At 39.6% G+C, this 25144-nt stretch overlaps 2 protein-coding genes and 1 long non-coding RNA gene across 4 annotated transcripts in view; all 3 read right to left on the bottom strand.

The window, feature by feature from the left end:
* Positions 1–1485: 1485 nt before the first annotated feature.
* On the bottom strand, positions 1486–14524 carry lman1 (lectin, mannose-binding, 1). The gene is made up of 13 exons (XM_037117972.1): positions 14264–14524; positions 12491–12645; positions 11247–11354; positions 10438–10499; positions 9985–10084; positions 8978–9101; positions 7345–7403; positions 7065–7197; positions 6716–6903; positions 6355–6434; positions 2287–2449; positions 2076–2200; positions 1486–1979 (listed from the first exon to the last, which is right to left on the bottom strand). Exons 1-13 carry the CDS (start codon positions 14481–14483, stop codon positions 1943–1945), a joined length of 1554 nt encoding a protein of 517 aa, XP_036973867.1. The 5' UTR covers positions 14484–14524; the 3' UTR covers positions 1486–1942.
* A 2026-nt stretch (positions 14525–16550) lies between these two features.
* Positions 16551–22153, bottom strand: LOC119030307. Its single transcript, XR_005078232.1, has 4 exons — positions 22096–22153; positions 21809–21893; positions 21456–21562; positions 16551–17882 (listed from the first exon to the last, which is right to left on the bottom strand). It is a non-coding gene; the product is annotated as an uncharacterized LOC119030307 (long non-coding RNA).
* Positions 22154–22607: 454 nt separating this feature from the next.
* The window catches only part of ccbe1 (collagen and calcium binding EGF domains 1), a 34858-nt gene continuing 32321 nt past the window's right edge, over positions 22608–25144 (bottom strand). For both annotated transcript variants that reach the window (XM_037117762.1, XM_037117763.1), the window contains exons 10-11: positions 23567–23602; positions 22608–23124 (exon numbers count right to left, since the gene is read on the bottom strand). In XM_037117762.1, the coding sequence (XP_036973657.1) occupies positions 22849–23124; positions 23567–23602 (312 nt within the window). In that variant the 3' untranslated portion in view covers positions 22608–22848. The remainder of the gene's footprint in view (positions 23125–23566; positions 23603–25144) is intronic.

Genomic DNA, 25144 nt, shown 5'->3' with positions numbered 1-25144 from the left:
CTTCTTCTTCTCAAAGTGCTTCTCCATATTTTAATCCATCCATATTCATATCCATATTTTCCATATATTTTCGATGTCATAACGCATTCAGTGTTGCAGAACTAACTCAATCAATCCCTCACCCTCTACAACACCAATTGGAATCATGATTTTCTTCCAACCAACGCGCACAACTTCTCCCCGTGGCTATAGAAGCGACCTGATCTTTGGCTCCTCAGACAGGGCAGCAGGCTGCTTGTTCTTAAAGAGATACAACTTTGTGCCAGTAGTATACTAAATAGTAGCATCAAACATTTATATTAAGTTTGACTTTCTTGCCGTTCGTCTCAGAACCTCTCTTAGCGTGAATCACTTTTGACCTCGGGCTGCTTGGGTATCCAGTCCAAAATATTGTTGTGGTTAACAGATGAACAGGTAACTCTAAAATCCCTAATGGGGCGACGTGTCAATAAAACAAAGTAACATCTGGAGTTCCTCAAGGGTCTAATCTCAGCCCCCTTTTCCAGATTATGGAATACTATAACATCTCCTACCACACTTATGCAGACGACACACAACTCTTCATGATGGTGTCGCCACTTGGATACAGTCCTTTATGTCTGAGGAGTAAGTTCACTGAACAAACAGACAAGTATCAGATAACTGATCATAGAGCGGATGTGAAATTTCTACTAGTTAACAATGAGAAAACTGAAATTATTGTTTTTGCATCTGGCAAGACAGATTAAAAGGGAACTAAAATTATCTTTTCTTTCAGTCCCCCATGTTCTTCAGTTGTTTAAGCGAATGCCACAACTGTGAAACTTCACCTGACTTTCCATCAGCACAGGGGTGAGTAGATAATATCTGAATTTTCACATTTGGGCGAACTTGTCCTTTAAACCACTGCACTGGCTTTCCTGAATGTCAAAAGATTGATTTTAAAATCAGGTCACTTGTATATCAAGCACTAAATGTTCACCAGGCCTAAATGAATCTCTCATTTGTTAATATGTCATGAGGCATCCGGAGTCCTCAGGTCATCGCTGACAGGTTTACTCGTGTGTAGTTTTGTACGCTGTAGAACAAACTTCCTGAATACCTGACAGCTAAAACTGTCAACTTGTTTAAATCAGGGCTTTAGACATTTGTGATTACTGGGGATTTCTAGTAAATCAGATACATAACTTATTAATCTGTAACCATTTACTTGCTTAAATGTTCTTTTTGTCTTTTAAATGCATCTTCATTTTATGAAGCAAATCTGAAGTCTTGTGTCTCAACTGTGCAATAGAAATAAACTCTCCCTCTCGTTGACAATAATATGCACCCGCTCCATCTGTTGTGCCTGCCTGATGTGGGCCTGCAGGATGGCAAAGATAAGATAGATTCCTGCATCAATATGTTTAATGAACATGACATTCATAGAAAAGATATAGACCAGCAGATATAGAGATGTGTCTGAGGAGTTAATCTCATCTGATAGAATACGCAGACACCAGTAACTTGTGTTTTCCGTTTATGTAAATTGTTGCAGTGAGGGACTCGATCTGAACAGATAAACGGAGGCAGACATCTGCTCTGAGTTCTCATCACCAAGAGTTCAGCATGTTTTTTATACAAAATTGCACATTTCAAAACACAGGCTTCTTTTTTTTGTTGTTGTCAGTTTCAGCTTCATGGAATGGGACTGTGGCAGATTTCAACTTTTGAAAACAAAAATCCAAAGATCTGACCAACCAAAAAAACACTGTAAGGAACATGATACATCTCGCGTTAGCATTCATACACAACGATTTACCGATCAAATTAAAAATACCTGCAATCGATTAAAACAAACTTCTTCAACAAAACCAATTTTTTTCAAGTACAATAACTTACAATCTGAAACAAAATCAAACCAAAAATTATCAAAAATGGACATTCCCTCATTTACACGCTTTCGTTTGAGAAATTAATTTCATCAAAAGAACTTCTTAGCTGCTGCTTCTTGTTGACTCCTGTGGAAGGAAGAGAGGAGAGACAAAAGCATCAGCATCATGTTTAAATGCACCAGCAACACATGTGGATTACATAAGAAAACGTTGACGTCTTACTTGTACATGACGTAGCAGAAGAACAGGACTGACTGGATGACGACGAAGATCGCAAAATGAACCGTGGATAAGCAGGAAGGCATGGGAGGCATCTCGGGGCACTTCACAGCCTTCTCAGCAGGATTCTGAGCGTGAAAACATACAGATGAGAGCGATCAGTCACCTGAATCCTCCTCTGTTTTATAAACTGCTGCACACTCTGATACCACACCTGAGCATTGCGTTGGACCAGGTGCTCCACGTCTCTCTTGACCGTGTGCAGGTGCTCCTTGATGTCGTTGAAGTGCTGAATGGTCTCGTAGGTTCCCATGCCGCCCGTGTTACCCTGCTGCTGGACTGATCCGATCTGTTTCAGGGACTCGTAAAAGGAGTTTCTGCAAAAACAAAAAAAATAAAAAACAGAAAAAGTGGCAGATAAGCATTAATATCGCGACTTGTTCCCCCAAAGGACTGAAACAAATAATCTCAAGTGCAGCAGTCGCTTAATACCAAATAAACATCTCAGCAATATAGTCCAAATGTTTTCGCTTTTCCCCAATTTGACACACGCATTCAGTGGATTCATGTTGGGACACATGCAGTAAATATACTGCGTGGTATCGTTTATTTACAGTCTTACAAATTGTCCCAAATTAATCTTTTAATCCCTGTATTCACTGGAGGCTGCATATTCTCAAAGTTTGAAAAACAGAAAATTACCATCTGATAAAAGAGGTCATGATTGCTAAATTAATCCCTTATAAAAACATGTTCTTACAACAGATTACAAGTACCGGAGGTTAAGAAAGAGACCACAGAGGAAGTCCAGCCATGATGCTGAAGACCAAATAAAGAGGCTTTATTTTTCGAGAAAGGGGGGAGAAAATGGGTAAAATAATAAAATAACTGTGTCTCAGAATGGAGCGCGCATCCCGCCCACACATTTACATCGTTTTGTATTTTAAACATTGACAAGACAACTTCACATTGACATCCGACTGAATAAACTAAGTAAGCAACAAGTCACTGCATTAGGCATCTTAAACCTTCACTGTGGTACAACAGCTTAGTAATGCGATGTTGTTGTGCACAAGGGTTGAAAGGTTTTATGTAAATCATTCCCTCAAAAAGACAAAATAAATATATACAACCCAAAACCATTTCCGTAAAGGCTCACCAATAATAAAATGTGAAATCTCTAAATCTGTATATTTACTTTGAATTTCAAAGAAAGTAATACAGTTTAAACCATTCTCAGAAGAGAATGAAGATGTCTAAGCCTGGATCATATTTCTCAACAAAATGCAATTTCTTAAAGTTGATTACTCGCAGGGAGGAAGCAATAAGTTTCCCTTATCGTCTTAAACACATCTAAGACGATTAGAGAGAAAAAAGTGACTCCACAAATGAAAGGGAATACCAGCAGCGTGAGCACGACGGCCCTGAGAGGGAGGATTGTGACGAGAAATCAATCGGAGGTAAAGCGTCTTTTTTTTTTTTTTCCCTTGTGTATGACAGATGTATTTAAAGACTCCTAATCTGATAAGGACAAAAACGGTGCTAAGATGTGGCCTTTTCTTGATCGGAGGGCCACATGGCTGACGTCTGACGGGATGGACAGGGATGACATCAAAACAAAATCTAATTTGTTTCGCATAGACGGGGGAGAGAGAGAGAGAGAGAGAGAGAGGGAGAGAAAAAAAATCTCCCTTGAGAAAGTAAGTGAGCATTTATTAAAGCCTACATCTAATCTTACATCTGCTACAAGTGACCCATTTATGAGCAGAAAGCCCTCCTTGGGATATTTAGAGAGTCTGAGATGAAGTCCTATCATAAACTCTGTGTGTGGACGATGGGTCAGGATAAACTGAGAGCTTAATCTACGAAGTAATACAGATCAGTCGCACATTAGCACATTAGAGGAGAGCAGCTGCAGCCTTTTTTTTTTTTTGCACTTCTTTAACGTGTCAATCAGCTTACTCCTGCACTCCACCTTATCATGAAACATCCACTCAGATAATTCGCAGACACTCCCGTCTTTCCCTGCCATCTATACGTTATCATTCACTTATACAACCGCATGTAAGTGAGAGTCTGGGTGAGTGTATATTAATAAAGGAAATCATGTATGGAAAGTAATTTGTAATTTGAATGTCCAGTTGGATTTAGGCCATATAAACAGCTTGGTTCTTTTATGATGATACATGAGGCTAAGAGATTAATGTTACATAAAATAACATCTTTAATATCTTGTGATTCTGATTAATTCTTAATGCAGATGGTGTGTCCAAATTAAGACACAATCAGAACTGCGGCGACGGGACAAATGTGCCACTACTGAATACATAAATAAATAAATAAATACAATTACAGCTGATTTTTAATAAAAGGTACAAGTAAAGGTTTTAATTTTCTCAAAAATTACAAGTCATAAAAGGCTGACAGGTTATAAATGCGCAGCCTTGTTGGATGATTCATAACTTAATTACTGCTGAAACTGAGAAAAACATTTAAAGCCCCTTACAAATCTCAAAGAAGCGGCTTCTGAAGAAGACTTTTTTTTTTAATGTTTTTAATCCATTGCGTGCTCACAATGGCTAAGCCCTCAAGCACCTCAGACGAGCAGTACAAAAGCACAAATATGTTATTGAGCAAATACAAGCTCAGAACATCAAAAAATTACATTCTGTACACCTAATCAGGCTTACTCACTGTAAGTACCAAAATCAAACAGTCGTCCGAGTGTCTGCCGTGGAAGGCACACCATCGTGAAAGCTCTTAAACTGTATTATCTTAAAATCTGCGTGCGGTAAGGAGACTATTTTTAAAATTACAGAAGAAAAAAGAAGATTACCACTGGATATTACTGTACCTATCATGTTGTATTTATGTACAAACTGTCTCTTTCACTCAGGAACTGTTTTCACACAAAATCTTAATGCTGTTGATAAACTGGTTGAAAACACGTATTTATACAACATCTTCTTCAAATGCAAAAAGCTGCTCATTAGCATGCATATTAGTAGCATTTTAGGTCTTCAATAGTCATTATAAAAGGACTCATTAATGACTTATTAATGCCTGAGCTTTTCCCCCAATAACCTTTTCATTGCTGATTACTGATCCAAAGTAAAGAAGTAGTAGTACATGAATAATGAGATTTGTTATGTTTTGCTCAGTACTGGGTTTTATACGGTGGCAGTACCACGAGTCACTCTCCCCGACAATAAATATGTTAGAAATTCCCTTATCACAGCAACACTGTACTGTATGAATCTAACTTTGATGCAATACCTTAAGGAAAAATTATATACTGTAGCTAGTAAATATTAAACAAAAGTAAATACACAAGTGTTTTTTCAGAAAAGTTACTTGGCCTGGCAAAGTCAGTTGTAGGCGGTGGGCAGCCAGATGACGGGTCTGTCACTCAAATAACAAAAGCTGGTCCACCTTAAAAGGTCAGTCCACCTTAAGTGACCCTGGGAGGAGCCTTCAAATTGTCGCTAAACACGTAGCTAACCCCTCAAGACGTAGCTTGAACAGGTTCTTGAGAAGCTGAAGCATTTATTAAGCCTCATACACGTCGCAGTCAAACATGCACATGCACACAAACTACTGAGTTGTTCACAAAAGCAGTTTGCAACTTAATTATTTTAATACTTTCTACATTTAGGTTTAACAAAAAAGACCATAATAATACATCAAAAAATAACCCCAGTCTTGTACCACGATGAAAGAAAGCGTGATGTGTTTATGTATCAATTCGTTGTTGTAGAGAAGAGAAACTTATTAAGTAATTGTGCCCAAATAACTCTAAATTAAATCTTTAAAACTCTTTATAACTGTTCCACATTCACTCACCAAGTAGTTAAAGAACACTGTCATGCAGAATAAGGCATTAGTTTGTTTTTTTTAAATGCCTGATTCTAGTAAGCAATTTGTTAATTTTAATTTAATTAAATGTTACCAGTCTTTTAATTTCCTCAACAAATGAGTGAAATGGTTTTAAGCTAAGATGAAGGCAGTGTGACGATGATCTCATTTACTCCTCTGGCTTTTAATGCGTGTGTGCATGTGACGGTCACTGCAGCTGGATTATGGCGGCTGGCAGACACCTGTGATGTCGCAGCCACTGAATCCTGAGATTAAATATGATTTGAGGGATTTAAGGGCCAGGATTTCCCTTGTTTTTCTGGAGTATCACGGACCTCTCTGTATGTTTTGTTGCAAAAACAACAGCTAGTTTTTTTTTTAAAGGAGCGACCAAAGCCTCAACAACAATGACACGGTTGTTACTTACCTCAGGTCATTCAGATTTTTGAGGACCTCCTGCTGGGAGGTTAAGATGGAGCCTAGCTGTTGTTGACCTGCCGTGTCCAGCTGAAAGAGAAATACAACACAGCGGTGTGAAGGTTAAACGCTGATGCCTGATAAAGCCGCCATAAAAGGTTTAGTAGTCATAAAAACACCTAGCTTCATTAGCAGGTCACAGAAATGACACAAAATCGAAAGCAGTATTATGTTTTAAGGATATTTTATGTAACGTTTCACTTCAAAATGTCTTAAAACAGCTAACTATCTGTTTTATTCAGATATGTACTCATGATATCCATCCTTCAACCATCTACTATACCCCCATCTCTCCGTAGTGACGTGCTCACCTGTCCTGACTCGGCGTTCGTCCCTTTCTTGGCGACCTCGTCAGTGATGACAGAAACGTATCGACGCTGCTCGTCCAGGATCATGGCAAGCTGCCGGTGCAGCTGTTTGATCTCCAGGTGGATCCGGTTCTGACCCTCGAACACCTGACGGATCTCCCGGTCGTTCACAGTCTCGTACAAGTCCTCGACTGGAGACAGACACAAACACATCCAATGTCTTTTGAGTATGTTGTGATTTATACTTCACAAACAGTTTAACTCTATTTGTTAAGATGATATTGAAGCAAAAACTAAAAACAATGATAACATTAATGATTATTTTCGCTCCCAATGTTCTCATTAAACTAACTTGGCTCTCCTTGGACGTCTGGGTGCTCCTTCTGAAACTCCTCTTTCTTTTTGTCCAGCTCTTGCTGGAAGTTCTGAAATTCCTCCTGGTACTTGTCCTTCTCTTCTTTAGGAATCTCAGATTCAGGTGGGGGCTTCAATGGGACAGACAAAAAAAAAAGAAACCCTCTGTGAACTCAATAGAGTGCTGTGCTTAAGGCTATGTTGTGCACATGCATGAGACGCACACAGCTACAGAGACGTGAGCGGCTGTTTTAGGAGCTCTGAGAAAATGTGGTTACCGGTTGCTGGCCGGGTTCTGTGAGTCTGAATAATAAGAAGGACAGAACATCGTGGTCATCTGTTGGAGGAGAGAAACTCTGAGTTAGAAAATTGTAAAATAAACACACACAATTTACAACATAAATTCATCAGAAGTCTTTTTTTCACATATGTAGATCTGATATATTAACATTCTACTTATTTTATTATTTGTGTAATTTAAGTTACGTCAATATTTTCACCTTCTAATTACAAATTAAACTGAGTTCAGTGTAAAAATAAAGTTATAATAATCTCTATATAGTTACAAATATGCCAGTTGTTGCAGTTTTTCATAAATATATCTGAAATATATTTTAACTAATACAATGTTAATACGTGTCAATATATGCAAAATGATGAGCAAGAGTTGTGAAATATAACTGAGCATTTTTCATATATAAAAATGTTTTTTGAGCGTATTAATTTCATTTTACAGGACATGTAAATGTATGCTTGTTCCATTTGGGAGAAACATTATAAACCACTCAAACTTAGTGAGGGATGATGGGATACGGGTGCATATATGTGTGCGTGCATGGAAATGCAATAATTCATTTTTGGGGGACCAAAAATATTCACAAAACACAAACTAAAAATTCAGGTATGTCACATAATAAACAAACAAGCCAAACCATTAAATTATCCAAATATCCCTAATTGATTTTGAGTTGTATAATTGAGGGAAAGTTAAACTGTGTAAATACAACGATAACCACAAAGTAATGACTCGGTAAAAACACAATACGTAATACTAGGAAGAACATCTCGATCAGGCAGGAAATCTCATTAATAACACAGCTGTAATGGCTAAAAACAAGCTGACCGTCTTATAATAATGAGGTTTTATCAGGGTAAAAAAAAAACCATAAATATGTACAGTAGTGTCAATGTAAATTATTTTCCTATGTAAAAATGGGTTGAATTGCATAATAATAGAGTATATGTGGATAATAACGATGTTTTCACAACACTCCTGGAAACATTCCTGGAAATCACAATAGTAATTACCAGACAATCATACGGAAATTCTTCCTCAATCACAAAGAAGAAAAATGGAAAAAATGTCTCTTTCTATGTTATTTCCCACTGACTTGGAACACAATGGAATAAACACAAATCAAGCTGATTATACCCCCACAACTGACAATTTAAGCTGAAGAATTTTCTATTTCAGCTCAGCCTACACGGCAAGTCTGATTCCTCAATGACTCACCAGCTGTAGTTGGAGGACTGCAGAGAAATAGACTGCAGTAGAGCTTCTAAAGCAGCATTGTGTGGTGAAGTAATAATACAAACTGAGAAATAATTATTTTTCCCATAACTGAATAAACAAGCAGCTCTCAGAGGAAAATAAGGTCTCCAGATCACTATATGAGGCTAGAAAGGTGGCAGGGTCCGCCACATTTAAACAAAGTGAAACAGTATGAACCTGTTTTGTCCTTTAAAGTCAGTTTGTTTACTCAGTCATGAAAACAAAGAGAGTTTGGTATTTTGTTTGTTTAGCTGTAAGAAAAACAGTCGATGAAGATCTTTCTCTCCTGATTAAAATCTCTTCTCCAAAACTCCGTAGTGCACCTTTAAGGCTTTTTAACACAGAGATCAGAATTATACCTGCTAAACCACCAGTGGCGGCTGAAATGCCAAAGAATCCCTCGCTGGGAATGATCATGTTGTCCACCTTCGTGCAGAACTCGTAGTCCTCTTTGTCCGGAGTGAAACCGTTGTTGATCATCACCTGAGGACGAAGAAAGAAGATAGATAGATAGCTAGATAGATACTTTATTGATCCCGGAGGAAATTCAAGAACAGCGACTATGTTTACATGAACAAATATCCTGGTTCTTGCCCTTCTTCCAGCTCAGCTGTTTACATATATCTGATGAAAAGGAATGTTTCACTCATTGTGCTTTCCCAAACACACTTCGGAAAAATGTTCAGAATGTTGAACGGTGGGTTTGTTTGACATTCTGATCAGAAACATGGGCTTTTATTTTCTTTGGCTTTTCTTGCAAACTGCTGGCTTGTTGGTTTGTGTACAACATAATCAGGATGACACATGGAGCAGGACTAAACAAACCAGAGGCCCTTGATGGGATGTATATTCTGAGTGTGTTTTATACTTATACAAAGAACGCTACTAGAACTACAGCAGCAACTATTACACTAATCCCAGACTATTGTCATAATTAATTAACCAGTTAGAGTAGTTTTTTTAAGATAGAAAGAAATTCTTTGACTACAGCTTCCGAAATGTGATAACTTTCTGGTTTCTTTACTGCTGTGGGGTAATTTAAGGCACAACACAAGCCAGCATGTTACAACTAGTTGTTACCAGCAGCCCTTCCTAAAACTCAAATAATATCAGCATTTCCTACATGTCTTAATCGGATGATGTTACATTTAAAATAAAGCTTTATTTGGAATATCCAAAAAGAACATGCTGTTTAAATGACATGTCAAGTTTGAAATATTGTCATACCACTGTCTGAGCTGATCAGCACACATAATGTGATATAATTAAGTAATAAGATCAACACCATTAACTGGTGTTGAAGTGCTTAGCTGTAATAAGGTGGAATTCCCTTTTCGTCCTGACTAATAACTCTTGTTTCTCCTACCGTCAGCGTCTGCTTGTAGTACGTTATTTTGGCTCGGACAGGATACGGTTTGTTGCGGAAGTCTCGTAAACATGTGCCGAGGGCCTGTGTGCTGCCGTCACTGGATCAAAAACAACAGACAACGTGTAACACATTCTTACATACAGCACTCTGCTCCACACAGATGAAAATACAGTATGATCAAAGTTTATTAAATAAGTGAATAACATTAATGCCCGTGTATGTTTTCGTAAACACTTGTTTGTTGTGGCGCAGCAGTGTGAACTATAAGACAAACTGGAATGGACCTGAAAAAGTGATTTAAAGCTTTCACTGGCCCGGGAGAGATTAGGAAAGATAGAGGATTATTTACTTTCCAAGCAAATATAATCATATTTTCTAATCTTCTTTAAGTTGTAAAAATTTGAGTTGGTGACGACGTCATGGCAAAAGCAGAAGAAAATGTTTACTTACTTCTGGTGGTCATAAACAAGCTTGCCGTTGTTTCCAACAACGAGTATAGCGGGGTTATTTTTCTGGTAGGAAGAAACAAAAACAAGGAAAGAACATTAATCCTTTTTTTTCCATCTGAGGACCAGAGGTGGCCTTGCTTTAAGGTAATCTTATTCCAAAATATCAGTCCCATACCTGATCACAAATACATTATCAAATGTGATATAAACAGATCAATGACAGACTTGTTTTCCATGATTTTTACATGTTTTAGCCCTAAAATGAGCCAAAACAAACACTTGAGATTTACAAAAATATCACCTCCCAGTTATATTTTATAAGAGCAAACCTGTTCATAAAAAACATACAAACAGAAGCAGCTTTGTTTTGATGTGTGCTGTTGCTGAAGCAAAAGATCTTTGTTCCCAGACTCCCTTAAATAATCCCTCGATTTTATAGGTTATTGAACGACAGGTTACTACACAAACATTGTGAATTTTGGGCCTTCTTGTAAATTCATTATATACCATATATTAAAATCTTTCTTTCTTTGTGTAAAAAACATCAGATCCATTTGTCTCAGTGATGTACAGTGTGTGTTTATTTAAATATCAAGCAGATGAGATGCATGTTAATGTCAGGTCTGAACTGAAGGACTTAGCGTTGTCTGCTTGTGATCGAATCAACCCGGACGGACATTAACACCAGGTCACTTTCAAAACAAAAAACTCCCCAGGCTACACTTTTTGGAACTCCCCCTAAATAATATACAATCATTAAAAGTTCCAGCAGGGCTTGACAATTCTTCCAAATGTAAAGTACACACTTACCTTTCCATCATTGTCAAAAGAGTCAAAGAAGACCCCAACTCCGTTCCACTGGTCAGCGGCACCATAAACTGGACCGTCAAGGCCTTGTTCAGTGGTGAACCACATGGCCTGTCAAAAAGAGAAGTTAGTATAAATATTAGTGGTTTTTTTTGTGTCCTTTAGAAATAAAATAATCAAAGGCAGCAGCCATTATGTTGTAATTGTTGTTTGCCTCTTAGGTTTCTCTCCTGACTAATAAGTTAACTCAGGTGACCAGTGACACAGGAAAAGTGAGAGAAAATATTACAGGTATGAAAGATTTCAAGAAAAAATGTTTAAGTTCAGCTTCTTAGATATGAGGACTTGCTACTTTTGAATATTACTGAATATTATTGTAGTTCACAACAGCTGTCAGGAGAAAACAATGTTTGTCATTTAACCCTGAGGGCACGACACACCTCCTAAACCGGATGTGCACCTTTCCTTTACACTCAGTTTCAAGTCTGAACACATGCACAGCCTCATATTATAAAACTTATTTAACTATTATTAACTTATTTAACTAGCAGACAGAGTTTGTTGAACAATTTGGGTTTCCAGATTGTCAACCGTCAATATCCTTTGGGTTTCACAGATTGCTGAGAATGAGTCTAAACAATCATCTATCACAAATTTGACCCTTAAGATTTATATAATGAAATATTTAATACCAGGAAGTGATGGGGAAGACAAGGGATACAGTATGGAGGTGATTTACAAGAACTCTGACCAGGACTATGACTCCAGGTACATGGCAGGTGGGGAAAGACGACGCATGGAATATTTTCACATCTTTGTGAATAAAGGGTTTAACTGCTGGGGAAAGAAAACCAAGATTGTTGACTGGTGAATTTAATTTTGTTTCCAAGCTGAAACGACAGGCAACATCATCAGACTATCGCCTCTAGTGGTGTTAATAAACAGCATGGGCGGAGGTTAGCTGGTTAGCATGCTAATATCTGCAACATAGTACCTAGATGTCTTTGACGAAGGTCAGCACTGCCGTTTCTTCCAGCGTTGTTAATAATAATAATAATAATGTTATGATAATCTTAGCTCATTCATTCATTGCCCCTTTAACATCAACTGCGATCAGAAGTGAATAAATAAGAAGTGAGTACAACCTGGCGACAGTAGCAATGAACCATTGGCTTTTATAAGTTGTGTAAAATAAAATATTTCCTGGCTGCCTCATGAACCGACACAGAAGTTTCAGCCCTCCTTACCAAACCGTCTGCTCCCATTCTGCCTCTCCCAGACACTCTGAAGGTCACCTCGGCCTCCCAGTGTTCAAAGTTGACTTTGTTTTTCGTCCACACGGTGCCCCTCTGACTCCTGAGGGATGGCGTGATGCGCACCTGGTCTGCGCTGGGAATAGCATCTAGGAGGGGCGGGAGAGATGGAGAGAGAGTGTGCAGGATTTAAGTAACATCTTTTGTTCAATGTTCTCTCTTAAGAATTGCGTTCATAATTTGATTTATAAGAAAATGTACACAAAAATAAGTCTCCGGCACCAAATGTTTTCTGTGTGGGTTCTTTCTTTTCCCACTCGTGTCGAGCTGAACGAGCACATGCCAGCCAACTAATAGTCATGTCATTACAAACCAGCATTATCAGGGTGTGCCTTCTCGGTAACCTTTATCTGCCTCTGCTGATGATTATTTAATCAGATTTGTTTGCCCAACTTAATTTTACTCAGTGCTTATGTCGCTTTCCTCTGTTTGTTATCACTGTGGCTTGAATAACTGGGATTTGGAGTGGCGGAGAGACAAACCAGGCAGTTGCAGAGACATCTTATGGACTAAACAACAGTTGCTTAATCAGGAAACCCCTGCACTGCTGACCAGGTCCAACCGTGCTGTGGAATGCATTGATCAGTGTAATCAATCAGTCAATAATCTTATTTGTCAGTGAGAAATGGCCAGAATTTAAAGGTAGCTCCAAAAGTATAGAGTGCTGCATAACCGCTACATGCTGCTAACTATACTCGTTATGGTTAGCAAGTTAGCTCAGTTAGCCGTGGAGCAAAGAGGCTGTCAGGCTACAACCTTTTGCAGTGCAAGGTGGTGTCAGAAGAGACGGAGCTAGCCGGTTAGCATGCTAACCTCTGCAGCATTTACACATTCTGACATCATGTGATTAAGTTTTAAATAAAATAAATCAGACAATAATCCTACGAATTGCTCCTTTAAAATGACCTCTTGCAACCTTGCTGTGATATGCATGGATTAATGCAATCAGTAAGTCATTAATCTTATTTGTGAGGATTTGCTGTTTTTTTGTATTGGTCTTATGTGTTTGTCTTGTTCCGTAGCTCAATGACTTTTCCCTTTTACCTTGTTTTTGGAAAATGTTCATTAAACTTGAGCATCCTGGGGGCCTAAATGTTAGAACACTGGCCATGTAGTCAGAACTTCCTCCTGCCTGTTTCCTGCCTACTATATAGTCCTCTTTCTCACAAAAGACATTAAAATATTCCCCAAAATATCCTATAAGATGTCACCTTTGGGGAAAATAGTGATGAACGTCTCCAATTTCTGCTCTGAATCATTAACTACAATTGAGAGTTATCTTCAGTTACAGCTCCAGATCAGGGCTTATTTTCACTGTAATCTCACGGTGCTCCCATTGAACGCTCATGTCAGCAACTGAACAAATCAGCGTGTGATGCAAGAATCCAAAGGCCCGTGTTTGCAAGAGGAAAGTTCAATACGTCTGCACGGACTCTCACAGCAGTTTTTTTAAGACACGTATGAACGTATCTACAACGTGAAAGCTACGCTGCTTAAATGCGTGGTTTTTCAAGTGGAGTTTTGAATGGAGACAGCCAAACCGCTGTCACGACTTCCTGAGCGGAAAAAGCAAAGTCAGTTACGAATGTCAGTTACGAAAACATGAACGGATCGGTCGTCCACACACACATGAGTTGTTAAGTTAGAAGCAGCAGACGAGCAGACCACCAGCAGCTCTGTGATGTTGACAGCTGGACTCAAACTTACTTCCAGTGTGGATCCAGAACGGGATCCCGCCGTCGGTTTGAGACAAATGCGGTCCTTTGAAGCTGTATTTGTACTCGAAGCGGCGGTGAGGAGCTTCCTCGGACGCCGGGGCAGCGGCGGAGATATCGGCGACACTGCAGTGTGATATTAACGCTGTGAGAAAAGTTAATATCAACAGAGGAGCGCTGGCAGCCGGGCGCTGTGCTATGGACACCGCCATGTTTCGGTATCACTGCTGACGTAGCGCTCAGTCCACGCGCATGACGGATGCCTGTAGGGCCAACAGGGCGTTTTCTCATTGGACGAATTTTTGGAGCCGTTTCTGTCTCTTTTGTTTTTTTTTTTTCTTCTTCTTCTTCTTCTTTTTTTTTTTTTTAACCTTACAGCTGAGGGTGACAAGAGAATCTGTCTGTCTGCACAGGAGTCACGTCAAGCCGTTAAGTAAAACAAACACACCTGACAAATATACATACGTGTCTCACTCGGTTGTATATTCTGTGACATATATTTCTATTAATTATTTTAAGTTGTGTGAATATTTCTGCTCCCCAACAATAATGCAAGACACATTTAATTAGACTTTTATTGCGTTGCAAATACATATCCCATATTCCTTTTTTTTTATAACCGCTTTTCATATATATACAGATGCTAACCTAAGGTCATATTATTAAAATCAACTCATTCTGTCCGTTACCACCACTTAGTTGCCATCAACATGGAAACTTTTGGTTGTAACTGGGGAACTGAGTTAGTGCAGTTTCAAACACACAATAGCAAACACCTTTAAAAAACAGAACATTTTCCATATCATTCAGAGATTATTGGCATTATTCAACTTTTGGCAGCCAGCAATGTGCATCTATTGTCAGCTATTCAGAGGCGTAGTTAGGAGCGCAAAACATCGGGGGCTTTAGCCCCGCAGATACTGTCTTTTTGTAACGGGGGTCCAGGGATTTCTCCTCGGGGAAATTTTGAAAACTGGGCTGTTAAAGATGGAATGCCTATTGAGTAATGTTTACGTTAAAGATATTATAGCCTGTGATAAGACCTGTGCTGTGTGCATAGGCTGATAGAGCATGTAGAATATTCCCTGTTATAATTTCAGGCCTACAGTAGGCTTCGTAGGGTATTAAGAGAAAAAAATCGTCATTTAACAGAGACTACACACCCAGACTACACCCACCATCACAATTCTGATTTGATTTACCACAGTGGGCAAATTAGAAATCAAAATTAGAATAATCAACACATGCGCCTACCTGGTGCCGAGGTGACCAGATAGAGGTTGAATTCATGGCAGGACTGCTGAATCTGGCTGCTTTTTTAAATGAACCTGAGCAGATCGAGGGCTGGGGCAGATGATGTCTCACTCTCCATGTCTTCTTGCTCTGGCTGCAACTTTTTTTTTTTAAATAAAAAATGGCTGCTGGCCATTCAGTATGCAACCACATAAAAACATCTGGGGCTCTTTTCATCATAAGGCAATTATATTTGATTTTAAATTTTCTTTTTAAGGCACAGAGATCTGGGGCTATGGCTTACCTTCACAACCATAACATCTACAGAACTTTTCTAGCTTCTTACATTGTTTCAGTGGGGCAAATAAAAAGTTTCATATGTCCAGAGTGTTGTTGTGTAGGACATCCTGCACAGATTGGACCCAGAATGTCTACGAGAAACATTATTACATGAGCTACAAATGAGCTAAATTAGCAATCACAGACTTATAATGTAACAAGCAGCAACGTATCAGGTATGTCACACTCCACATGTTGTTGTTCTGGCCCGGCTTGTAAGCCTGCATGGGGTCAATGAAAGGTTAGCTGACACAGCCGTTAAGCTTTCACCTCGGTCAGAAAGCCTCAGCGGGAGACTGGAGATGACACAATTATGTGCCATTCGCTTTCTGTTTACTCAATCCAGCGTCTTCCTACTGCTCCTGGAGGTGCAGCATCACTTACTGTGAGGGCCTGTGATTACGGGTTCAGGAACGAACCCCAGAACAAAACCGGCTATTGTTGTGACGCTAATCTCAGGATTTTGACTACTCTGGCAAGTCCTCAGCGACTGGTCACGACTCGTCTGCATGGGTTTGCAGTGATAAGGTTTGACGCTGTGGTAATTTTACAGTCATGTAATATATTTATATTGTATAGTTATATTTTCTAATTTTTAAAATAGTTTATATTGTTAATTTGTTATATTTTCTATTCTTTAAATAGTTTATATTGTTAATTTGTTATATTTTCACTTAATAGTTATTTGATGCATGCACCAATATCACCACAACAAATTCCTCGTATGTGTAACATCGTACTTGGCAATAAAGCTTTTTCTGATTCTGATTCTGATTCTGATGCAACACATACGAATATAAATAAAACCAGTGTTGTAAAAAGTACCTTGAAGTCATACTTGAGCAAAACTACAGATATTTAATGTATTAAAATATCAATTTGGTAAAAGTAAAAGTCGCCCAATTGAATATTACAGCCTAAAAGTATCTGATATTTAATGCATTTAAGTATGAAAAGTAATGAGGATCCACCTGGACAATCATCAGATCTGATATTTCAACATTTCTCTGATCATTAAAATCAGTGTGTTTGAAATGTGGACATGTGTAGATGCACGGCTTTGGCTCTGATGCAGCAACAAGTAACTAAAGTTGTCAAATAAATGTAATGGAGGCAAAGTACAATGTTTGTACTGGTTCCATGAAGTGTTTTTTTCAGGGCAACAGGTGAACACACAGACTCATCTTTCATCTCAAATACAACATTAGAAAAAGATTACTCTTGATCTCTATGGGAAGAACCAGGATGGCTCGTGAAGAATATACAGAATATATCAGATAATGAAGTGTTATATCATCGAGAACATCAGAAAAAAAAACAAACAAAAAACTAGAGATTCAAAGTGAAGTACTTTAAATTATAAATGACAGCAGATGCTAACATTCATACTCGTTAAATCTCACAGGTTGGCAGTGGATTTAGAGAGCAGAGGGAAAAATAGAGGCCTCGGTCCCTTTTGTCTGAGGAAGTCCTCATTAGAGAGTTAAACCACACTCTTTGTCAGGAAATGTAGGATTTAAATAACAAAGGCAATGCTAATGGATCCATTTAGGGCCATACAATGGGAACCTGTAGGATGTTAATGGGTCACTGAGACTGTGAATGGCCTATCACATGAGTCAGCACAAATATTTGGCCAGTGAATTATACGATGCTGTAGGAAACGTATCTGGGAAGTGAGGCTGAAGCGTTGATGTTTGAATTAAACACTGCTCCGACGTATCAATCAAAACTCAAAGCAGTTTGATTCAGTTGATAATTTTGTCTTTTTTTTCAAAGTTTCGACCACAATGACCCTCACATCTTAACATTTTCGACCTCAGCCCAACTTGCTCCGTCCGTCATTTGGTTGGTTTCTAGATCCTGAACTGGCCTAATCACATAAAACAAAGAGCAGTTGTGTTGTGCACGGGGGAGCCTCTAAAGATGTTTGTATTACCCATGTCGCATTAGGGGGAAAGGGAGAGTGGCTCGTCACCTCCTGCTGTGACACCGCGGTGATTAAATGAAGCCCGCTGCCTCATGGTGTTTATTCATACCTGAAAAGCACAAAGCAGCCCGTTATCACATGAACCGGACGTCTGCTGAGATGACAGCATGCTAAAGGAAATGTCCTGTGGTTCAGCCCGCTGTGCTCTTAAAGGATAAGTTCATCCCAGAATTAGTATTCAGTCATTATCTAGTCACCGTCAGGAGGAGAGTCAGGTGGAGTTTCACACACACCCACACAGCATTTCTGGAGCTTCGCAGCAAAACAGTGTAACATAACATTTAAACACGTAAAATGGCTCCATCTGGTCTGATGTAATCCAAGTCTCTGGAAACAGTTAAAAGCAGCAAATTAGCACAACTGAGAGGCTTAAACTTTTAAAAGTTTGAAGGTTCGCGCTCCAGAAAGCCTGAGATCCCAAATTGATTTGAGAATACGTTGTTCACAGCTTTTCTTCACTGTTGCTGCTGAGCTAAAAGAGCTTGCCTCACCTGAAGTGCGTGCCTGAGCTTGTTGAGGTGTCAAGGGTGTAAATAACGTCTTTTCAAATGAATTTGGGATCTCAGGCTTACCAGAGTCTTGTACAGAGCTGTTTCTTTATCTTATTTTTTTTTCCTTGCATGAACCCCCAAACTTGGACTGTAGGTTTGTAACCTACATGTTTAAAGGATAAATTCCCCCCAAATTAAAATTCTGTCAATATCTTCTCGCCACCATAGGTGAAGTTTCAAAGTCCACAAAAAAATGTCTGGAGCTTCACAAACACATAAAACAGAGCTGCAGCATTCTCCCGAACAACTGTAGATGTAGATGGGGACTTGTTTTTAAAAAGGATAGAAATGTAAGTTTTAAAGCAAATCTCCATCCACTTCAGTTGCTTAGGAAAATGCTGTAACGCTGTTTTACTGTTATGCTCCAGAATCTTTTTATGTTTTACAAAACCTCACTAAACTTTTCCATCAACACCAGGGTGAGTACATAATGACTGAACTTATCCTTTAAGATTGCCACCATGATTCAAATCCCAAACTGGTCCTATAGAGCCTAGAGAGGAGCGTGATTCTAACCTTTAAATTAGTCTAAAAAGTTCAAACGTTTATAGCTTTCAGCATCCCACAGGAGCTACACGAGCCCCCAGTTATCATCTGATTTCAAACAACAATCTACAGAGATTTAATGGTGGCTCCACATCAGAGCTGTGTGGCTCTGCTGCTGTATTATTTGTTGGCTCAGTTCTGCTCATGTAGGGCCACATACTCGCCCTCGACAATGCAGGAGGACTAAACCTTTATTCCAGATTGCTTCAACACAGTCCAGTGTGGTCCGGGGGTAAGAGAGGGCACTTATTGTCCACTGAGGACTTTGCCACATTCATTTGAAGAGCGGCCCTCTCTCATTATTAACAGACACACTAAACGATGGGCACCAAACAATACAGAACGGATCCCTTTATGCGCACAAGTGCTCAACGTTTCGGCAGCCACTGTGTGCCCTCCAACCACTCCCTCTTCTTTTCAGATACCTGCACATAAGTGAAAGATGTGGAGCACACAAAAGATATTCTCAACTTTCCTTTTCTCCCCATTCTGTGAAACAGGCCCATTTTAAAGCTTTTATTTGTGCAAAGCCTCTCATTAACTCCGCTCATGCTGCCTCCCTCGGCTTGCCATTGCTTAAGTACTGGGTGTTGTAAAAAAGCTACCAATTAGTCCCTCATCAGCTCCAATTAGGGGAGACAAAGCCTGAGTAAAGATAACTCAATGAGAGGGAGAGGTGGAAGGGTGAGGGCTCGTCTACGTGCGCTGCTTTTGTGTGTGTGTGGATAGGTGTGTGTGCGCGCTCGTGTTTGTGTACATGTGTGCAGCTCCGGGGACCGGCACAACATAGTTTGTAATAATTGACCATTCAGCGTGACCCGCTGCAGCGCAGGTCCATTCACTCGGCAGGCTCCTCAGCGGGGCCCTTATTCTCAGGGCCAAGTGTTGCTGTGCTGGGAAGACAGGCCCCCCAGGAGTCCCAGAAAGAGAGCCATTCAATCCTCCTCTACCTGTGTGCAGCGCATAAAGCACTCGGGGGACAAGGCCGATCTCTCATTATTGTCTCCTTCAACTCTCAATACTTCCTTAAACTTAGGATCCGACAAGAGCGAGCCCTTTTGGAGGGGATGCATGTTAAGGGGGTGCCTTTCGCCTCATTAGAATTGAATTTGCACTGTCTTGTAATTACGTCAGGGGGGCAACAATGTATTTTTTTCCCCGGTAATCTTTCTCTGAATGGGGGATTTTTGGGGCAGTTAATTTGCTGCCCACACTAATGCATTAATTAATGAATTGGGTAACACTAATTTTCTCTATGCTGCCGCTCTCTGTTTGTTTCCCTCCAACAGTTCTGGGCAGCCGCTGCTAATAAAATTACCTCATTAAGGCCTTTCATGGCAGCACAGTAACTCACTCATTCATTTGCTATTAAACATTTTCTCTGGACGGGAGCCGGTTCCCATTCAGCGTCGCATCTTTTTGTGGGTGGTTCTAAATAATGAGGGGGGACAAGCAGGGAGATATAATTAGGAACAAGGGGGCACTTCAGCAAATATTTGAAAATCTTTTAAGGCTCGCCCGTTGATTGATGGTGATTAATTACTTCCAGAAGGGATTTTGGAGAAATGTATTGCCAAGTCCCCCCCCTGCCCTCCCCATCTTTTCCAGGATGAGACGACCCGAGCTTGTCAAAAGGATGTGCACAGGACAGGACTTTCATTTCGGCCGCTCTTTTAATCAAATGCAAATCATGGCATGTACTGTTCTCTGGAAACAGTGACGTCGTGCTCAGTGAAGGTGGCATCTGGACAACAACGAATCTGTTTTTTGTTCACATCGCCGATGAAATGAAGATGATATCACAGTGATCACGGTGATGCAATCGTTGTGTGGTGTTCCAAAAATGTGTAAATAAGTTGATGAAGATGATTGTGTTGCCTCCAGGGAACACAATGTCACAAATAATCACTCAGGCCAGAGACACGCCAAGTGTGTCTTTTCAATTTAATGCCATCCGCTGTGGCTGCCACCATGTTGTAAAACATCTTAGAGGAGGAAGATGTAAAGTTTAGTTGTGTAAAAAAAAACACCAATTTCTAGTTACTGAGTCTGAAGATAAACAAGAAAATGCTGATTAGCCACGGCGGGTGAACCCCTCCACAAAGATTTATTCATTGTTGTGTTCTGATGATTTTCATGTGCTCCTGTGTGAACTACACTGCACAGTTTAATGGGTTCACTGAACACTGAGCTGTGCACCATTCACAGGGTGGTAACACACAGTACTGACTGTATGTGACTGACACCTAGTGGCTATGGAGGGCTACTGAATGACTTGGTAGTGTATTAAGATCCTTCACTCAAGTAAAAGTAGGAATACCATTCTATCTATCTATCTGTCTATCTATCTATCTGTCTATCTATCTGTCTATCTATCTATCTATCTATCTATCTATCTATCTATCTATCTATCTATCTATCTATCTATCTATCTATCTATCCTGGTTTAATCATTAAAGTTCATGTGTGTATGATTTAGTGGCATCTTGACACTCTTCCCAGTCTATGTGTGCAGGAGAACCTACCTTGTGTTTAGTTTGTCTGTTCTGGGCTGCCGTAGAAACACGGCGGTGCCACATGGTGAACTCGGTGGAAGATGACCAGCTCCTTCTGGAGATACGCAAGGCTCATTCTGAGGGAACAAAGACACAACATGTCTGAATAATGTACTTTTACTTGTACTATTGATGCTTAAGTACATGAATAATTTGCCAAATATCTTTTAATAGTTGAGCACATTTAATTTACTCAAGTACTATTTATGTGTGACTTTCACTTTTACCAAAATCATATTTTAACATTTTGTTTTTTGTGTTTGACCTTTTGCAACACTGATGACGTGACATAATTTGTAATGTAAAAGTTCTTACATACTTACTTGAAAGTTGTTATACTCTTCATTCTGTTGTGTTTCTTTACGTCCTTGGAAAGCCAGTAACATGAAAGACCAGTGCTGAATGGGACTGAAGGTTTATTGCATGGTCTCATTATTCATGAGAATAAAAAAATGACACCCCCTTGTTTTGGTTAAACTCCTGGGATTATATCTGCGACTCCTCTTTATCCAAATAAAGTAAAACATCAGATAAATATAATTTATGTGTGCTAAAGACAAGGGTAAACAAAAGCCTGTGATGTAACAAAAGTTTACGACTTCACTCTCACCTCAGAGGTCAGGAACGTTCAGTCTCTTCCAGCCATGACTTCAGGAGTTTAGGTTTAAATCGAGGCATCTTCTCCTACTGATGTTGCCATATTTTGAAAGCACTTCTCTTTTCTTAGAGAAGGTCTCCCTCTGGTGGATCAGCCAACTATCATCTTAATATCCATCCAACAGCTGAGTGCACAGGGTGGAGGAGATGACTGTTCCCCCGAGTTTAAAATCAAATGTCTGTCTCTGTTTAAATATGAGACAGATTTTGCAGTTACTGTTCGGCATCATTATTTTGTCCTCCAGGACTTTACTGTCGAACGAGGCCACTGTTGACTATATCCAGCTTTGCAGTGGACAATACTGCCAGTTTTCATTCAGTCTATTCTCTCCATATCCTGATGATTGATTATACCAGGCTAACATTTAATGGGTATTCTTTGAAATTTAATGTTTAAAAAAAATGTAATGACAGGGTGTGAAAAAGAATCATTTACTCTCATAAAGTAATGAGCTGAAAACTGAGAACTTTCATGAGAGACGTGTTTAATGTGCTGTGAAGGAACCATATGCTTCTGAAAATAGATATTAAAAAAAACATGCATTTGCACAGTCTGCTCATTTTGTTAAAAAATATTCCCACAAACTCTCATATATCATACAAAAATAAACATCTGTGATGAAAAGGCATACAGTACATTCTGTTTAAACACAGTTAAATAAAAAAAGCAAACCACTTCAATATTTACATCCACTTTTTAAACTCTTTAAATATTCCAGTCAAAGTCTGTTCTCTCGCGTGCTGGTTTCCTCTTCCTGTTCCTCTTTGACCCTCCGCCTGTTCGAGGTGGAGCTTCCTTGTACTCCTCGCCTGAGCCCGTGTCCACATCGTCCTGATTGTCCCTCCAGCTGTCAGGGACTGAAGGAAAGTCCTCTCCCGGCGAGTGCATGGGCCGACCGTACACCTTGCTCTGCAGGTCGGCGATGTCGTTACGGATGTCTGCCATCAGAAGGAGCAGAAAGTCGAAGGAGCCTGGAGGGCCCTGAGAGGGTCGAGCACAACAAAAACAAATTATTTCACAAGTATTTAGTTTATATTTTACATATTATTTGCGGACATACAATTAAAGTTATTCTCTTTTTTAAAGAAACAGTGCATTTTTTGAAAAGGATTAATTTCTCTATATTTACACAAGAGCCACAGAGGAGATTATCCCAACAGAAACTCAGCTGATCAGTGGCTACTGAGCTGTTGCTAATGGTTTGTTAATGTTAGCTTCATCAGTGTTTATCTAAGAGGACAAGACTTATTCTGTACTGGATACTATTTACTTTGAGCTTGACAGTATCATTAACTGTGTCCTCTAATGTTCAGAGTCCACAGTGGTCTGTTTCTCTGTGATGCTTTAGTTCAACTGTATTGTCCTGTCTTATGGCAACAAGTTACAACAGTGTGGCATCAATAATAGATAGCCAGACTCTTACTGGTGGTCCGACGAGCCCAGGAGCTCCTCTGTCCCCCTGAGGAAACAAAACAAATATTTAGCTTAGATGACTTACAGTGGGGGAAGAAGCACAAGAAGAATTCATAATGATCCAGTTTTAAAGAGCCAGAGGACAAGAGAGAGAAGTGAGATCAGGAGGAGTGTGACCACAAATGGCGAGCAAATAATAATGATTAAAAAAAATGTTTGATGGTGTATTCTTGTCTTACTTAGTTAAAAGAATAGTTTGACATTTTTGGAAAATAGATTTTGACAGTTGGGAGAACGTATTCACTTTCCTACTCAGAGTTAGATGAGAAAATTGATACCACAATTTCATATCAATGCATCATGTACGGTGCTACAGCTGGAAGGTGAAAATCTTATTTTAGCAAAAAGACTGGAAGCAGGGGGAGAAACAGCTGGCTTGGTTCTCGCTAAAGTTGAAAAACACACCCACCTGCACAGCTCAGGCTAACTAATTAACACATTGCAGTCACTACAAATAGTTCTAAGATGTAATGCCCCATGAAACATGTCGCTTTTATTTCAAATGAAACAAACATGTAATAAGAGAGCTGTAGTGTTGCTGGCATATATTAAGCCTTTCATTCTGTGTTTATGCTAAGCTATGCTACCTCAATCCCTGAAGTTGTATCACACACATTTTCAGAGAGAGAGCAAAAGAATTCCCTTTTACACTTGACAAGAAACTCCACTCACACCCACTAACATTTGGCTTTTGTCTTGATGGGAATAGATAAAATAAGCATTAGTTTGTGGGTTTAATGCCTCCGATTGTCAGTGACAGAAACATCTGTGTTAATATGCACATTTTTGAGTTTGCATTGAGTTTTCAAAGAAAGACAGAAGTGAAAGATATTGACAAGCCGCAACATTATCACCGGCCTCCATGTTGCTTTCTGATGTTTCCTGTTTTGTGGCACAATGGAGATGTGCCACAAAACAGGAAACAATAGAAAGATGCGTCACGCATCAGATAAGAAACAATATGGCAAACTTGACTCCTGGGAAAGGTGTATTTCCCAAATTGTTCCTGAAACTGCCCTGCGTTTGTGAATGGTATGAAAAGTTTGTGCTGTTCATATAACAGTTAACATACCGTACATGTAGGATAACGTGTGAAGTATCATGTCAGCCTGTTGACCTGCAGTAGCACATGCACGCACACACTCACACACATACATCGACCTGACAACTGTGGTTGTTAGCCAGGCTCAGGGTCACACCGGGGCTGTGAGTGTTTTGGCAGATGGTTTGGATTTGTAACTCTCAGAGACAGATTACCATCACCCTCCGATCTATCCACACAAACATCCCAGCTGTACTGAAAGAATGCCAACGTGCTGTGTCAATAATAATAAAGCAGATGCACCTAAGTTGTTCCATACGAGATCCACAAGCTAAGCAAACAGTGTTATGGGTATAACGAGATCCAAGCGCCAGACCTCAGTTTTTACACCTCACACTTCTCTTAGTCAGAGTGACTCTGATGACTGCTCATTCAATCAATATCGACCAAAGAACAGGACAAAGAACAACATAACCACCAAAAAGT

The sequence above is a fragment of the Acanthopagrus latus genome, chromosome 12 (assembly GCF_904848185.1).
Source record: "Acanthopagrus latus isolate v.2019 chromosome 12, fAcaLat1.1, whole genome shotgun sequence".
NCBI lineage: Eukaryota > Metazoa > Chordata > Actinopteri > Spariformes > Sparidae > Acanthopagrus > Acanthopagrus latus.
The sequence above is the reverse complement of the archived record's forward strand: the minus strand, read 5'-3'. Positions and strand labels throughout refer to the sequence as shown.

Bases quoted from the DNA above. Each gene is read 5' to 3' on its own strand.
- lman1 (XM_037117972.1), bottom strand. From the start codon at position 14,483: ATGGCGGTGTCCATAGCACAGCGCCCGGCTGCCAGCGCTCCTCTGTTG. The intron at 6,904-7,064 runs GTTAGTTTAATG...GTCTGTCTCCAG, and splicing joins AGACGTCCAAGGAGAGCCAA to TCGAGGACTTGTACGAGACT. The intron at 1,980-2,075 runs GTAAGACGTCAA...TTCCTTCCACAG, and splicing joins TTCTGCTACGTCATGTACAA to GAGTCAACAAGAAGCAGCAG.